The sequence below is a fragment of the Jaculus jaculus genome, chromosome 3, assembly GCF_020740685.1.
Source record: "Jaculus jaculus isolate mJacJac1 chromosome 3, mJacJac1.mat.Y.cur, whole genome shotgun sequence".
In the NCBI taxonomy this organism is placed as follows: Eukaryota; Metazoa; Chordata; class Mammalia; order Rodentia; family Dipodidae; genus Jaculus; species Jaculus jaculus.
The window spans coordinates 134,285,958-134,304,219 of NC_059104.1; the positions used below are offsets into that span (position 1 = coordinate 134,285,958).

At 47.1% G+C, this 18,262-nt stretch overlaps 1 protein-coding gene across 1 annotated transcript in view; it reads left to right on the forward strand.

Moving 5' to 3' along the window:
• The window catches only part of Pcsk6 (proprotein convertase subtilisin/kexin type 6), a 205,664-nt gene that overhangs the window by 163,295 nt on the left and 24,107 nt on the right, over window positions 1–18,262 (forward strand). The window contains exons 14-16 of the mRNA XM_045146095.1: window positions 9,425–9,604; window positions 9,761–9,799; window positions 16,707–16,809. Coding sequence (XP_045002030.1) covers window positions 9,425–9,604; window positions 9,761–9,799; window positions 16,707–16,809 — 322 coding nt within the window. The remainder of the gene's footprint in view (window positions 1–9,424; window positions 9,605–9,760; window positions 9,800–16,706; window positions 16,810–18,262) is intronic.

The following is an 18,262-nucleotide window of genomic DNA, read 5'->3' on the forward strand; positions in this document are numbered from 1 at the left end:
CAGTGGCTGGAGGCCCTGGCGCGCCCATTCTCTCTCTCCCTCTCTCTCTCTCTCTCTCCCTCTCTCTCTCCCCCTTCCTCCCTCACTCTCCCTCTTTCCCTCTCTGTCGCTCTCAAATAAATAAATAAAAGTAAACAAAACTTTAAAAAAAGAAAAAACAAAAGATAAATAAAGTATTGTTTAATGAGTTCACATTTACCAAGACTTTCATCCCTTAACATAGGGAAAGCATACAAAAATAAGCGGTCTATGAACTTCATAAAATTTTTCTTTGAATACAGAAAACATAAGCCAGCAGTAAAGTAGTCATTGTAATGTTGTTGTTTGGGGCAGAATCTATAGCTTAAGTTGTGTAGCTGATAATGGTCTTGAACTCCTGATCATCCTGTATGTTATGACAAATAGATAAGGGAGCCGTCTTCACTCTTTCACCAGGCCTTTGTGTTTAAACACTGTGACTTGAACGTAGCCCTTGAATGACTGGTCCCCTGGATCCCAGAAAGAAACATCACTCACTGGAGCATTAGACTGGAACTTAATTACTTGATTTTCTACCTCTTTTTTTCCTTTACTCTGTCTCAACTAAAGCTTTTTTTTTTTTTTTTTTCCTGCATGTTTTAAGTCTGGGAATGTGGAGAAAAAAGAATACTAATAAATTCATAATTGTTAGTAACTTCTTGATAAATAAATAAATAAAAGGCTAGGAATTCAAAGTATTAGCTCATAGTCCTTAATCCCAAAAAAAAAAAAACCTTTTCCCACCCCCACTCACTTTGTCTTCAATTGTAAATTTCTCTCTCAAAGGTTTTTAATGCTTAATTCAGAATGCTGGGCAGAGAAAGGTTTATATTAGCTGGCACTTTCTTACTGGCAAACACAGTCTTTCCTTAAGTCTACTTCTTTCTTTAAATAATAGGAATAATCCTGTTTGCTCATTAGGAATTGAATTCATCAAGGGAAAATACTCAGGGAAAAAGGTGAACAATGATAGAGCTGGTTTTTGGCAGTCTCTGGCTGCATTAGCAGCTGATTATCTTCTGCCCAGTTGCCTGGGCTCCACTGTTGACATCTGTTGGCAGCCTGCTGCCTGTGCTGGCCGTGTTTAAGCAGGTGGATCTGCAGGTCTTTCTAATATAATCTCAGGAATCTGATGTCGAAACAGCCACAGAATTTGGACTGGAGCATCTTTTGAGACTCCCTTCTGGAAACTAGGCATTCCTGGTACTAGTTGGAGTGTTATCACAGTAACTTCAACAGGCTTGCCAAGGATCTTGGGAAGTCATACATCCTGGGTAAATGCTTTGTTTAAAGCAGACCAACATGCTACAATCCCACTGCCTGTAGGCAGCAGTTCTGTTCAGTGTGGACTTAGGCCCCGAGGTGCCCCGGACGTGGTCTGGATGTGTTGTCTCCTCTAACCCATCAGAGCATGGCTTCTGGGGAGTGGTCAGGTGTGGTGGGAGCTGGCTCTGGGCGCCACATCCCACTGTAGGGAGGTGCATGGGCTTGGCTTTAGGAGAGGGACCCCTCAAAGACTAAGGGCTCGGAGCAACTCTTCCCAGGTGTCTCTGCCTTGATGTGCCTTGCTGAGTCATGCTGGCTAACTCAAAGAGAGTGGGGCTGGAGATGGGGAAAAGGACCATGTGATGGATTTGATGACTATGGAACTGACTTTCCCAGGTGGCTCTGCTCACTGCCCTGGATAATTCTGGAATCCAACATTATGTTACCACAAACAGGCTAGTGCAACAGTTGCCACCATGTGTAAAAAGCCTTGCAACACCTTACTCTCTGACCCAGTGTTTCCACTGTAGGATCTTTCCACAGAAAGTAGTCTAGACTGGAGCTAGTGATATTTCTGGCAAGTGCATATGTTTTCTTAAAAGAAGGGAAATGGAATAAATATTCTATTATAATTCATGGTAAGAGACTGATTGAAGAAATTGTTATAGCCAGGCATGGTGGTACATGCCTTTAATCCAGCACTCAGGAAGCTGAGGTAGGAGGGTTTCTGTGAGCTTGAGGCCAGCCTGGGACTACAGAGTGAGTTCCAGGTCAGCCTGGGCTAGAGTAAGACCCTACGTCATAAAAAAAAAAATTGATTATATTCATATGGTGAAATATTTTTCTTAAAAAAAAAAAACTGGCTGGGGAGATGGCTCATTGATTAAAGATGCTTACTGCAGGGCCAGGCGTGGTGGCGCATGCCTCTAATCCCAGCACTTGGGAGGCAGAGGTAGGAGGGTTGCCATGAGTTCAAGGCCACCCTGAGATGACAGAGTTAATTCCAGGTCAGCCTGGACCAGAGTGAGACCCTACCTCGAAAAACCAAAAAAAAAAAAAAGATGCTTACTGCAGAGCCTGCAAAGCTGGGTTCAACTCCCCAGAACCTAAGTAAAACTAGATGCATAACGTGGCACATGCAAATGGAGTTTGTTTGCAGCTGCAAGACACAAACACGCCCATACGCTCCTCACTCACTCTCGCGCGCGCTCTCTCGCTCTCTTTCTCATGCACACATATGGCACTCAGGAGGCAAAGATATGGGAGCATCACTGAGTTCAAGGCCAGACTGAGACTACATAGTGAATTTCAGGTCAGCCTGGGCTATAATGAGACCTTACCTCAAAAAATAAATAAATAAATAAATAAATAAATAAATAAATAAAGCTTTGGTGTAAGAAAGGCACATTCACCGGGTGTGGTGGCACATGCCTTTAATCCCAGCACTGGGGAGGCAGAGGTAGGAGGATTGCCATGAGTTCAAGACCACCCTGAGACTACATAGTGAATTCCAGGTCAGCCTGAGCTGGAGTGAGACTCTACCTCGGGAAAAAAAAAAAAAGAAAGAAAGAAAGAAATGCACATTCCATGAAAACAATAAACAAGTTAATAACTCTTGAATGTAATAAGCACAATTCAAAGTGGGGGATGACATATTACATAAAAAATACATGCATGGAAAATAGCTTGAAAAAATGTCAAAAGAGTTATAGATGATTTTTATTTTCCTCTTTATATATTTCAATATTTAATAATTTGTCTTCTATAAGTAACAGAAAATAACTTTAAAAGAGTCATATTTCAACCTCCTGCCACATATTTTATGCCATGCATGTTTTTCCCATATTGTGGAATGAGTTGTCTGTATGTCTTATGAAGACAGGAAAAACAAAGTAGTCTAGACTGTAGCAAGTTCCCTTGGTAGGGCAAGTGCAAAGAGCAGTGAAGTACAAGAGAAAGGAGAGAACTGTATTGAGAATTGACACGAAACCTTAGGACAAGTTGTGAACATTATACCTGTTAGGAAAGGGAATCAGCCTGTGGGGGCATGTGTAGTTTCGTTGTCCCGCCGCCCTCTCCCTGCCAGCTGTGTTTCTTTGCTCCTATTTCGCAGTCCTGTGGGTCCTTAGGTTGCTGCTTGGGCCCTCGGAGGAGCTCATAAATATCTTACTGATAGAAGAAACAAAAGTAAAAACATGTGAGCAAAATGCCTTTTGTTGTTTGGGCTCATTGCAAGCGTGGCTTCAGTGTGCTTATATCCATCTGGACACTCATGATTCTGAGCTTAGAAACCACTTCCAATTCTATCAAATCAGAATGATGTTTATAATGCTCTTAATCATATGAAAAGATGCTCAACTTTTCACATATAAATGCAAAATTAATCTCTTTAAACTACATTGGGCCTAGAGAGATGGCTTAGCAGTTAAGGCACTTGCCTGCAAAGCCAAAGGATCTAGGTTCAATTCCCCTGGACCCACGTGAGCCAGATGCACAATGTGGTGCATGTGTCCAGAGTTTGTTTGCAGTGGCTAGAGGCCCTGGTGTGCCCATTCTGTCTCTCTCTCTCTCTCTCAAATAAATAATAAAAATCTATCAGATTGCCAATCCCAGGCTGTTAGGAGGCACACTCCTTTTTTTTTGGGGGGGGGGTATTTTATTATTATTATTTATAAACTTTGTATGGACACATCATATGTCAGTACCATCATTTCCTTCCTCCCTGCCCCCACTTCACTGAGGACCCTCCTTAGTGGGATGGTTGGTATTCACCATGGAGTTGTAGGTTATGAGTTGTGAGGGAAGCAGTCTGTCATTGTGGGGAGGGCTATGTCTCTGGATATTCCTTCCCACCCTGTGGCTCGTACATTCTTTCTGCAGCCCCACTTCCACAAATTTCCCTGAGCCTTGGTGGGTGTGCTTTAAGTTTACTTTAGTGTTGAGCTCTCGGCAACTTCCATGTTGAGTACCCTCAGCGCCTGTCTCATCACCCCGGCACAGGTTGTCCCGCTTGCCATGGAAGCAGCATTGTTGCTCATCTCGCTCGTTCCTCCATGGTTTCTCCTGGGCCCTGGCTGCCAGAAGCACACTCTTTTATTTTTTAATTTTTTTGTTTATTTTATTTATTTGAGAGCAACAGACACAGAAAGAAAGAGGCAGAGAGAGAGAGAGAGAGAGAGAGAGAGAGAATGGGCATGTCAGGGCCTCCAGCCACTGCAAACGAACTCCAGATGCGTGCGCCCCCTTGTGCATCTGGCTAACGTGGGTCCTGGGGAGTCGAGCCTCGAACCAGTGTCCTTAGGCTTCACAGGCAAGTGCTTAACCACTATGCCATCTCTCCAGCCCAGCACACTCCTTTTGATGCTCAATCCTGCTTCTAGTTATCTAGCCCAGGAGTCCTTTTATAGAGATAATGAAATGAGCTAGGCATGGTAAAGCACGCCTATAATCCCAGCACACAGGAGCCCAAGGCAGCCAGGGTTCTGGAATTCAAGGCCAGCCTGGGGCACATTGTGAGACTTTGTCTCAACACAAACAAACAAAGCAAGATACAAAATGATATGTATGGGCTGGAGAGAGAGCTCAGTGGTTAAAGGTGCTTGCTTGCAAAATGATGTGTTCATCACAGTCCATTTAGCAAGCACTTTGGTGTCAGCTCCCCTGTATCAGTCACTGTTCTAAGTGCTTTACTAGCATTTAACCATTTAATCTCCCAGACAGCTGTGTGACACAGAATTGTTACCAGCCCTACTCGAAGTAGAAACTGAAACACAGAGATTAAGCAACTTGCCCAAAGGCCCCTCAGCTAGGAGGGAGCAGAATCAGGATTAAGACAGTGTTAAGTGTGGGATGGGGGAGGGAGGGAATTACCATGGGATATTTTTTATAACCATGGAAAATGCTAATAAAAATTTAAAAAATTAAAAAAAGACAGTGTTGCTTCAGGGGGCCTTGCTATGACCCCCTCTGTGCACCCCTCCTGTGTGACCAAGGTGACAACACAGGTTACAAGATTCCAGCACTGTGTGTAATTACAAGTTTGGAAACAACCTAAATGCCTATCAGTAGAGGACCATTCCAATTATTAACACTTCCTCTGCAATGCAGAGAAGAAAGTGACCTCAAAGTATATTGCTAATGCAAAAAGCAGAATACAGCAGGGGCTACAAGGTATAATAATAAAAGGGAGGGCAGAATATATTTGCTTGAATAAGACTAAAACAATTTTAGAAGGACATAGAGAAAGAAATGGGGAACTACCATTGTCCATTGGGAGGAACACTTCCAATGTATTGCCTTTTTAAAAATATTTTATTTGGGCTGGAGAGATGGCTTAGTGGTTAAGTGCTTGCCTGTGAAGCCTAAGGACCCTGGTTCAAGGATCAATTCCCCAGGACCCATTTTAGCCAAATGCACAAGGGGGCGCATGCATCTGGAGTTCATTTGCCGTGGCTGGAGGCCCTGGCATGCCCATTCTCTCTATCTGCCTGCCCCTCTCTCTCTCTCTTTCTCTCTCTCTCTCTCAAATAAATAAATAAAAATAAACAAAAAAATCATTTTAAAAAATATTTTATTTATTTGAGAGAGGGTATAAGAGAGACAAAGAGGCAGATAGAGAGAGAATGGGCATGCCAGGACCTCGAGCCACTGCAAACAAACTCCAAATGAATGAGCCATCTTGTTGTGCATTTGGCTTTATGTTGGTACTAGGAAATTGAACTTGGGTCCTTAGGCTTTGCAGGCAAGTGCTTTAACCAATGAGCTATCTCACCAGCCCTGTATTGCCTTTTATAACTTTTATAACTATGAACCATTTATATTACTTATGTAGAAACATAAAGGACTCACATATTCTTGCCTTTTAATGTCCTTTCTTTGACCATGCAACTATTTTATTCATAGATTTTTTTTAAATTTATTTGAAAGACAGAAGGGGAGGGAGGGAGATAGAGGGGAAGAGGCATATAGACAGAGAATGGGCTTGCCAGGCCTCCAGCCACTGCAAAGAAACTCCAGCCACATGCACCACCTTGTGTAGCTGGTTTATATGGATACTGGGGAATTGAACCTGCATCCTTGGGCTTCACAGGCAAGCACCTTAACTGCTAAGCCATCTCTCCAGCCCTTTATTTTTAAATTTACTTATACCTTTTTACAATGTATATGAACAGAAAATCTGATAGATGCTTGTAGTTTGAGAAAGTTAGTCCAAGGGGATATAGTAAAAAAGAGTCTCACCCATTCAGAGATGCAGCCTCTCCCCTTCTGTGCCCTCCCTCAAGGAGGTTCCTGGGAGCTCTTCTCTCTCTCTCTCTCTACTCAGGTACACCATTGATCCAGAATACAGAGCAGCTTCTTTTGTTTGGCCCACCAAGACTGTATCCAAAAATAAGAATCTAATTTCAGTGAGTAGGTCATTGGTGTGTATTTTTGGCAACATCCTATAGGGTTGGGATAAATTTCAGCTGAAATTATAACTTACAGAGTTCAATCTCTATCCTTTAGTCATTGCCTTCCCACTTTAATCATAGTCCATCATTCGGTAGTTAAAGAGCCTAGATTCCTTGTGGTTTTGAAATCTAGCTTTAATCTTCCCCTGAGAAGTTGAGGACAGATGAATATCCATCACCAGGACTGTGTTTTCAGCACCTGGAGCTTGGTGAAGCACTTCTCACTGTGCCCCAGTCAGTGTGCCATCTGGGTTAGGAAATGTGTTAGGGAGATGAGCCACTTTGTGTCTAAAGGAAACAGGCCCTTTGGGAGACCATGCAGTAGGAGAAGGTCTGCTTCTTCAAGTAGAAGAACCTTCCCTGCATCCTTGAATGCTGCACAGGTCAGGAGAGGCTTGGCAACACAGAGTGAAAACAGCCTCTTTTCTATGATGATCACAAATTACCTGAGACTGGGTAATTTGAAATGACTAGAGGTTTGCTTGGTTTATGGTTCTGGAAGCTATGAAGTCCAGGAGCATGTCACTAGCATTTAGTAAGGCTTTCTGGCTGCATCTTAACGTGAAGAAGGACATCCGATGGTTGTCAGAGCAAGTGTGCTGGCTCTGTTCTTCCTTCCTGTCCTTACATAGCTACTAATACCATCATGGGGCCACACTTTCGTGAGACTCTTAATCCTAATCACTTAAAGGTCCCATTTCCAGGTATCACTAGTGAATTTGGAGAGTACCTTTGCAACAGTTGAGCTTTGCTGGGGGTGGGGACACATTTCAAGGACAGCAGGCAGCTTGTGGGTAATAAGGTTTGGGACCAGTTAAAACAAAACAGTGCTGCTACTCACGTGCCACACTGTGTAACTGAACTGGAGTCTAGCACCATTTCAAATAGCACCGCCCTGCGGTGTGGTGTGGTGTGGTGTGGTGTGGTCTGGTGTGGTGTGGTGTGGTGTGGTGTGGTCTGGTGTGGTCTGGTGTGGTGTGGTGTGGTGTGGTCTGGTGTGGTGTGGTCTGGTGTGGTGAGCTGCAAGGCCACGCCTGCCTGTCTCCCTCCCCCAGTCCCATTTCTCCTTTGGGACCTGGCAGGTCACTGGGGTGCTTAGTACATTGAACATGGCCCTTCTGCTGGGATTTACAGAGCCTAAAGGTTGCCCAGAATTGGAGCAAAAGATAAATTTGTCCTGGCAGAGCTACGCACATTACAAAAGCAGTCTCGGGACAGATCTCTAGAGGCAGGTGCTTGCCATTTGGAGCAAAGATACGGGAGTTCATAGGGTGTGTGAAGTAAGTGACGCTGAAACCCCGCACATACCAGTGGGCGAGTTCATTGCTGCCCCTGCCTACGGCATCATAAGTGCAGAGAAACACGCCAGGAAGGAAGTAAAAGCCAGAAGTGTTCATGGCTGACACAGACTTTTAGCTAGCTGGCAAAGACACTGTCCCCATCTGGTCACAGGCAGGCTTTGGTGAGGTGCTTTTTTGGGTTGGGAGGTCCAGTTACAGATAAACCCTGAGGGGAGGGACAGCACAGAGTCCATTCAGCATGAACAATGAGTCCTTGGCAGGTCACGCTGTACTTTGGCCCCTTATCTGTGTGTGGATGACAGTGATGTTACTCTGAATGCTAGAGATGCCATCACAAGGAAAGGAGGTATATAAAGGTGGTCTGTGAGCAAGCCGACCAACAGATGCATATTAGCTGCTTTATAGTGTGTTTTATGACATCAGAAGTTCGCCTCAAGGTCTGGGCATTAAGTCAGTGCTAGAGTGCTTGCCTAGCATGTGCAGGGTCCTGGGTTCCATGCCCAGCATATAACACGCACACGCGCATGCTCACAGGACTTGCAGGTCTGGCTTCCCACCTCCCTTTACACTTGAGGAGACCTGCCACATGGGCCATCATTTCCACATGGAAGAAAGGAGTAGAGCAAGGTCCCTGAGCCCCGTGGCAGCCTGAGAGCCCTCACACTGGAGGCTACGTCTTCTCACAGATCCGCATGTTGCCATGCAGTCTTCTGCTGGCAAGCATGTTTCTCCTGCCTCAGCCTCTATAGGTATGTGGGTTTGTACCAACATGGATACTCCCAGGACCCCTCACTCCCTCTCTTCCTGAGGGACAGATGAGCCTGAGACCAAATCCTCCTGGGCCTCTTAGTGAAACATAGCTTCCCCTGGGAGGTCACCGGGTAAGGCTTTTGGCCAGGCCTGGTACCCAGTTTGCCCACTGGATATTTCAAAGGGGCAAGTAGCTCTGGCCAAGTGGTGAGAACATCTTTGAAGAAGGCTGTAGTGAGACCAGGCAGGGACCCACAGACACTTCTAAAACCACAATGTCCAACTCAGCCAAGCCCCCTCCCCAGCAAGGTCATGAAGTATTTGTCCTAGTGATGCAAAACTAACATGGAGTGCAAGATAATTAGGTCCCTAATTGGTGCTGCAGCTCAATGGCACAGGCATAGAGGATCCTGACTTACAGGAAGGAGCTGTGCGGCCAGAGCCACAGGTGGTAGGCTCACCTGGTCAGCAGGTGAACAGGAAGTGAAAGTCGTGGGCAAAGCCTGCTGAGGAAGGAAGAGCAGGACAATACCTAATGCTTTTATTTTTTGAGTGTCCAGTGGGGGCCTTTGTACAAGCTGAGGAGCCTGGAGTGTATTTAGAGCTTCCCAGGGTGACTGTGATGTTGGTGCCTTCCAGGAAAGCTGAAAGAATGGAGCCTCATTTTATATGGCACAGCGGAGCACCCATACCGCACCTTCAGCTCCCATCAGTCCCGCTCGAGGACGCTGGAGATCTCAACCCCAGAACTAGAGCCATCCAAGACGGCTGGCTCACCATCTCAAGCCGAAACGCCTGAGGATGAGGAAGATTACACAGGTAAGGAACCAGACGCCAAAGGAATGGCTAGCCTCCTGAGTTTGCTTTCCACTGTGGCTCTCAAAGGTGGGCCCTTCCTGACGAAAGGCGGGGGTTATGGTTGTAACCGGTCATACCTGGAAGTTTTAATAATGATGGTAATTTGCACTCACACAGCTCCTTCCACCCAAGGCTCTCCTAATATTTTACAGACCAGTAAGTATGCTTCAAATCAGTAAGTATTCTCTAACCTTTCCAGGCTGGGACAATGATCACCTGTATGCCCAACCAGAAATGGGACTTGCCCCTGGTTACTAAGCCACTTCCAGGGTCATCCCTTTCCTTAAAGGCTCTCATCACATGACTCAGCCTCCTGACTCCCTCAAATCCACCCACTTTTAGTGGCCAGTATGTGGGAGGTACACAATTACTAAGAAGGGCTCAGGAAACTTGGGTTACCCCCACAAAACTGAGAAAGGAGTAGTGGTTGAGATGTGACAACCCAGAAAAACTGGGTTAAGGCCTAACAAGGGTGTCTAGAGATTATGTCAGTGCAGGCACACACTGATGCTATGCAAAAATTGAAAAATAAATGCATTTTCATTTACTTATCTGCAAGCAGAGAGAAAGAGAGAGAGAGAGAGATTAAGAATGGGCGTGCCAGGCCCTCTTGCTGTAAACAAACTCCAGATGCATATGTCACTTGATGCATCCGGCTTTGTGTGGGTACTGGTAAATTGAACCTCGGCCAGCAGGCTTTGCAAGCAAGTACCTTTAACCACTGAGCTATCTCCCCAACTCTGCTAAAACATTTTTAAATCTCACAACACATAAAGACACCTCCGTGATTCCTTTTGCTGTGGCATCCCATTGACAGTCTGCCTCTGCCTCAAGACCGCTGGCTCATTTGCAAGGCAGCCGAGAACCTCAGTAGGTACAGGTGGCTTTGGACACCTCCAGCCACCAAGCTAGGGACAGATTTCATTAGCACAAAAGTCAAAGGGGGTTTCTCTCCCGCTGAGCCACCCTTCAGCAGTTTGCGCGGCACTGGATGTTTCTGGTTGGGCATATTTTTCCTAACTAAATGTTCTGGCTGCTTGACAAATGATGGGTGTTATCTCTGTATATGGATAACTAAATGGGGAACTCCACCAATACAGATCAAGCATAAATTATGGGTGATTCTATTTTAAATTTCTTTTACAACTCCTTTTAAAACAGAGCATTGAATTATGTATGGACCAATCTGCTCTGTTTTCCCCTGTGATTTATACACTGGCAAGATTCAGTAATTATTAATAAAGAACTGATTTTTTTCCCCTCAAAATCTGCTATTGACTTCACTCATGCATACTGGCACCTCACCATCACACTGTTCTGCTCTCGGAATCACTTGGTCCCCTGACCCAGCACAGCCTGGATGGAGGAAGGGGTTTCCATGGAAATCCAATGCGTTCCTGGCTCTCAGGAAAGTTCCCTGCAATCTTGAGGTTTATTGGAAGGGTGATGCCCTTATTGGATAAAATCCTTGTCCAGAGACCAGGACAGAGTGACAGAGGGTTTAAAAATCAGAGGAAGCCAGGTGTGGTGACACACGCCTTTAATCCCAGCACTCGGAGGCAGAGGTAGGAGGATTGCCATGAGTTTGAGGCCACCCTGAAACTACATAGTGAATTCTGGGTCAGCCTGGGCCAGAGTGAGACCCTACCTCAAAAAAAAAAAAAAAAAAAATCAGAGGGTACCAAAGAATGAGAGGCCAAGGAAGAAAAGTCAGGAACAGAGAATTCAAGGCAAGGGCAAGGAGGATGTGGGCCATGGCTTTCAGAAGGTAGACAACAGGCTGTGGGCAAACCATGCTGACACTCACTCTAGGAAGTAGGACAGAGAGGCACCACCCAGACCCTGAGCACAAGAAAGCCATTGCCACATCAGTAAGGACAAGGAGTCTGAACAGTGGTCCCAGGAGCCAGCAGCAGGGGATAGGGAGCAGACAGGATAGATGGAGAAGCAGTGCTCCCTGGGAAAAGAAGCAGAGGAGGCGAGCAAGGGGCAAAGGTGGAAGATCAGGGAGCAGTTGTGCACATCAAGAGCCCCAATTAGTGGCAGGCAAGATGGTCCTCCATAGGAAAATAGGACACCTGAAAGGGGTGCCAGGCATTGCATTAGTCTGCTTTCTTTTGCTAAAACAAAATCTGCAATGCTGAGTACTTATAAAGATAAAAACAAGCCAGCCAGGTGTGGTGGCGCACACCTTTAATTCCAGCACTTGGGAGGCAGATGTAAGAGATTGCCATGAGCTCAAGGCCACCCTGAGAATGCAGAGTGAATTCCAGGTCAGCCTGAGCTAGAGTGAGACCCTACCTCGAAAAAAAAAAAAAAGATAAAAACAAAAGTTGGTAAGCCAGGTGTGGTAGTACATGCTTTTAATCCCAGCTCTCAGAGGCTGAGGATTGCTGTGTGTTCGAGGCCAACCTGAATCTACATAATGAATTCCAGTTCAGCCTGGGCTAGAGCAAAATCCTACCTGGAAAAACCAAAACAACATTAATTAATTTAACACATCAGGCTTGTTGGAGTACACCTCTAATCCCAGCACTCAGGAGACTGAGATAGGAGGATTGCTGTGAGTTCAAGGCCACCCTGCGACTACATAGTAAATTCCAGGTCAGCCTGAGTTAGAATGAGACCCTACCACAAAAAACCAATCTATATAAACATATAAACTTATCCAGGCATGGTGACTCATGCCTTTAACCCCAGCACTCAGGAGGTAGGAGTTCTGGGGTTAAAGGTAGGATAATCATGAATTTGGAGCCAGCCTGAGACTACTCAGTGGATTCCAGGCCATCTGGGGCTAGAGTGAGACCCTACCTCGAAAAAACATATATATATATATACACACACACATACATTTAACCCACATAAGGGTCTGGAAGTGCAAGATGAAGAGAGCCACGTCTACCCAGGAGGTTCCCTTTCCTGCATCACGGGGGCAAAGCAGCAAAGACAATGAAGATGCATAAGAGTGGAGCGGCTGAGGGATGAAGTGGCCTCACTTTATAACAATCTGCTCCTGCTAGAACTCAGTCCCATGAGTTAGTATCAATCCCTTCTAAGGGCAGCACCATTAGGGACCTAATTATCTTGCACTACATGTTAGTTTTTCATTACTGGGATAAATACCAAGAGAAAGAGTTAAAAGGAGACAAGATTTATTTTGACTTTTGGTTTCAGAGGTTTTGGCCCATAGTTGCTTGGCCCCATCACTCTAGGAAGTGGGACAGAACATCCAACATCATGGTGGAGAGAGTTTAGTAGAGCAGAGCTGCTTCCCTCATGGCAGCCAGGAAGCAGAGAGGAAAGACAGGAAGAGGACAGTGTCCCCAGTAACACACTCCCTGCAACTATGCCCCAACTCCATAGTTCCACCTCCCAATAATCTATTTACATTTTTAATCCACCAATGGATTAAGCCACTGACTAGGCCCAGTCTTCATTGGTCTAGTCATCCCTGGAAACCCCCTTGCAGACACACCTGGAGGTGTTTTATCTCCTATCTCTCTATCCAGTCATTTGATAAACAAGGTTAACCGTCACACCCCTAGAGGTTTCATCACATCAACACTGCCCCACTGAGGACCAGGTTTTCAGTTCATGAACCTATGAAGGACACATTCCACCCATCCTAATCTAGACCAGACTCCTGGGAGAGCCCTTGCAAAGGGAGCACTGCGAAGTAGACCATATGGCCTTCTTAGGCATCCTTACTCCCTGAGAATAGAGGCAGAGAAGTCAGCCAGTTATTCTCCAGGTGAGGGCAGCTGGTAGGCCAAGGTAGCAGTGGATTTTAGAGTTCCTGGGGTAAAAATAAAGGGGTGTGACATCAGCGAGGGGAGCCAGAGAACAAGAGAACTGGAGACCAAAGGGCCTTGCAGAAGGAAGGGTGGCAGCCGCAGGGGGCAGGGTGAGGCACAGAGAAAACATTAGTGGCTATGGTGCAGCCTGAGGTGAGGGCCAGCCTACTGTGACAGAGCTCTCTGGTGGTGGCAGTGCAGGTGGACGCTCCCCAGAGCCTCACCAGGATGCCTGATTAAAGAGCAGACCCTGGGCTGGCTTTATCTGTAGCAGGCAAAGCGAGGATTCCAGGTAGGCGGCACTTCTGAAGCTGTGGTCAGGATGCTGCAAAGTTTCTTACAAGCCAAGAGGCCAGCACAGATCTGTTGTGGGAGTGGACAGGAGCCCAGGCTTCGGGAAAGAAGCAGTCACTGAGCAAAGGAAGATGAATGGGCCTCGTGATACAAGACTGTAATCCCAGAACCTTGGACTCCAGAATGAGTTCAAAGCCAGCCTGGTCAGCTTACAGAAATCCTGTCATAAAACAAAATAAGTGTTGGCAATCTACCTCAGTGATAGAGCACTTGCCTAGCTTTTGCTAGGTCCTAGGTTCAACCCCTTAGTACTGGAAAGAAAAGAGAGAGGGAGCAGTGCTTTTCCTAATCCCGAATCTCCACAAAGAAGTGAAGGTGAGATTTTCAAAGTAACTGTGCCAGTTAACCCCATGGGGTTGGGATCAGCTGTTAGCCAGCCCTTCCTGCGCACTCATCAAGCTCCCCTTTTACTGGGAGCTTCTGCTTTGAGTGCTAGCCAGCGACCCAGGAAGCCTGTGGGTCTTGGAGTAAATTTCAGCTAATTGAGGAAGGAGGAAAAACAGACCTAATTACAGATTGTTCATCCAGAGAATGAGTTACAGCTGTACCAGAACATTCCTAGGTAGAAAGGAATGATTGGGATTAGATGACCAGCCAGGTGGATTTAATTCAGAATGTTTCATGGGTGAGATGAATCTGGATATTTGATTTTTAAACATTCAGAGAGCTACATACATGTTGGTTGTTGGTTTGCAGAGTTTTATGGTGCAGTCCTCCACTCTTGGATGAGCATTGCTTTATGATGACCTGTCCAGGTGGGGGCTGGCTGCTGCCTACGCCCCTGATGCTATGTCAGAATTCTGCCTTTACTCTCAGGTGGACCTCTTAGCTTGCAAGGGGCTCCTCTCAGGATTGTTGAGGAAACTTTCTACTGCAGAGAGGTCCAAAGGGGACAGGTGAGTGGAGGTGACAGCCAGATCCCTTAGACCAGTGTTAGAAGTACCAGTCAAGGCTCCTCTCCAAGTCTGTCCCTATTCTGGGACATGCTAGAACATTCTCTATGGAGATCATGAGGACTTCCTGTACTTTTTCTACTCCCTTCCACTCTCATACTTCAGCCCTCCCAACACCCCCGGAAAATACTTTGTGTACGCCTGCTCTGTGCCAAATGTGGTCTAGGTGCTGGGGGCACACAGCACCAAGGGCCATTCCCGGCACTGGAAAAGTGAGGAAATGAGGCTCATCTCCTTCTCCACCACCCTCAATTCCATTAAAATAGAGACATCTGTTATTAAGCAAGACAGACCCACTGCCTTAGAGAGAAAGCTCTTGTAGGAGAAGACAAGAGGGAAGTCATTGAGGTCACAGCAGAGGAGCCATGCCTGGAAGGAAGGTGGAAACCCCATGACTAAGCTCGTGTACTTTGGGGTTGGTGGGTAACCAAAGACAATAGCATGGTGGAGCAAGAAGGTCTGAGGCTTCCCCACGAGTGACCTGGGATGAGGTGGACAAGAAGCAGTCAGATGACAAGAAACTCCAGAGTGGTAAAACTATCAGGCAGGAGTTGGGGAGAGGGTGGCTCAAGTGCTAAACTTTAGAAGTGGCAGACATATCTAGAGCATAGAATGGGCTAGCAGCCACTTGGAGAAGTCCATCTAGAATGCCCTGGGGAAGATATTAGCTTAGAAGGGGCTCATAGTAGGAACAGGGCAACTGGGGACCCACAGCAAGAATGGGGAAATACCAACAACAGTGAACCTTAGCAGGAGAAGCAAAATAGCTTGAGTCTTACATTGGGAAGGCCTGGAGACTCTTGAAGGGTGAATGAAGAGGCCTTTGTGTTCCTCAGCAAAGACCCATTGTGGGCTGGGAGAATGAGGGCTTTTGTCTTTGCTCATGTCCCCCATGAAATGCGGGTGGCCAACAAGTTAACTCCTCTTTGCTTCTGAACCCACTCCCACCCCCTCTGACAACAGCAGCCTTGCAGAAGACTTTTTCCTTCCAAAACTCCCAGAGCCTTCCTGATGCCCACTCAGCCCTTCCCCGTGTCTCCTCCAAGCACCAGGGAGGCTTCCCTCGTCATTTCCCTATAAGAAGGGGAGGGCCAATGGGACAGCCAGGAATCCCCCATTCCCCCCCCCCCACACACACACACAGGCTGACTTCACTGCTGTGTCACTTCTGCAGACCAGGATAAGAGGATACCTACAGACATGCCCTTTCCAACCTGATGGGGTGAACAGTTAAGACACTCATCCCTGTAGGACCCTGGAATCTGCTGAGCTCCCCCCTAGTTTCCATGGCTTTTCCAACAACACGGGCCCACAGTTAGACTTTAGGGGCCTGAGGAGATTTTTGGGAAGACAATAGTGGCTTACTAAAAACAGGCGGCATGAGGGAAGCCAGAACTGAAGGCTGCAGAAAGGAGCCCAGGCCACAGCCACAGGTGTCTCACCCATTGCCATGCTTTTGTTTTGTCCCACTCTGTCCCTGCAGCCCATCAGGTGCTCATTCCACAAGGCATGGAAGGAATGTCCCTCTTCCCCTTCCTAAGTAATGTTGTATTACCACCAACTGTGTTGTTTTGTCCTTCACAATGCAAATCATCGGCAAGGTGGCTGGCCCCAGTATGAAGGCTGTGATACCTCATCCTCTAGCCTGTCAGTCCCCACCTCTGCTCTGACTTTGGTCCCCCACCACCACCACCACTGTCTGTGTCACTTGATTTCCTAATGGTCCTGCTACAGGGTCAGGCCCTCTGACACGGGACCTAGATTCAGCTCCCAGCTGCGGCCATATCCCTTGGATGCCTCTCCCGCCTGGTAGTCTGGGCCGCTCAGCCCCTGTAGAGCACGCTCTTGAGGGAAGCTCCTCTGACCCGGCGGGGCTGTGATAGCCTGACACAGGGATCCGTGGGACTGGATCTGATGGAGAAAGCATCTCTCTGGATGAAAGGAAATGCTTGTGTCTTTAAGGTGTGTGCCATCCCGAGTGTGGTGACAAAGGCTGTGATGGCCCCAATGCAGACCAATGCTTGAACTGCGTCCACTTCAGCCTGGGAAGCGTCAAGACCAGCAGGTAAATGAATGGGTGGGCGTTGCTTGTGCATGTCCCGGAGCCTCACATCGCAGCACTACGTCTGCTCAGGTTGAGCCGTGTAACACCCAACAAGGAAACTGCGTTGAAGTTAACCGCTTTTCCTTTACAAAAGGCTCAGCAGCTTCGTTCTAATCACACACGTTATACGCGTCCATTGTGGATAAATCAGAAAGGCGCACTGTGGTGGCTGTGCTTAGAAACCTTTCTCCACCCTTTTGCAAGACAATTGGATCACATTGAGAATGCATAGCCCACAGCAGACTACAGTGTAATTCAAGAAACCAACACTGGGCTGGAGAGATGGCTCAGCGGTTAAAATACTTGTCTGCAAAGCCTAAGGACCCCAGCTCAGTTCCCCAGTACCCACATAAAACCAGATGCACAAAGTGGTGCATGTGTCTAGAGTTTGTTTGCAGTGGGTGGAGGCCCTGGCACACCCATTCTCTCTCTCTCTCTCTCCCTCCCTCTCTTTCTCTCTCTCATCTATCTATCTAAAATCTGCCTCTGCCTCTTTCTCATAAATCCATACACACAAGAACCCCACACTGTTGGCCTCAGAGTACTAGCAAGGTGGCATGTCCATTGGACAGGCTGAAGCCTCTAGGTGGGCTTCTTCTGGTAGCCCCCTAGGGAGCCTGTAGCCCTGAGTGTTACATGAAGAAGGGCTCTGGCAGATCTTACCTGTACCCTGGCCTATCGCCAATTACCAGAGCTCAGGCTGGCCCTTCTGTGGGGAGCACGCATGCTTCCGGACCTTGCTCCACCACCTCACCCTCTTCTGCCAGACTCACAGCTGCTCGGCTCTTTGTTCATTCATTTCACAAACCTACTTGAGCATCTGCCACATGCTGTACATGCCTGGCCTGGAGGCCAAGGTGACAGGGCAGGACACTGCTGGGCCTGGGTGACAGATGTGCCTCAACACTGCTGGTGCATAGTCACAAGGGCCAGCCAGTGTACCCGGCCAGGTACCAATGAAGGTGGGGCATATCCAGGATTCCCAAGCACAGGCACACCTTGCAGCTGGGCAGGGGCGGTCATCCCGAAGCCTTCCTCATGGTCCATGAGACTTGTTCCCTGCAGACACCAATGTAGGGTTTTGCTACAGCCAAAAGTCCCAAAGACCAATAGCAAAGTCATGGTGCCTGCAGGAAGCCAGACATATTCTTAGCACTTCTCATATTGAGAGGAAAGAACTCTGGTTTTATGTACCCATGCAGCCCAACCTGACCTTGAACTCAGAATCCTCCTTCCTCAACCACCTTAGTGCTTAGGCCTTGGACTCCTGTTCTTATCCAAGCTCTCAAACCCCTCCTGTGTACCTAGGACCCTCTCCCGTTGTACCCAGCAAAGCAAAGGACACTCACTCAGTGTCCCCCTGGGGTCCTGGGATCCACACTGTACTGACTCAGGAGGGGCAGCGAACCTCTGG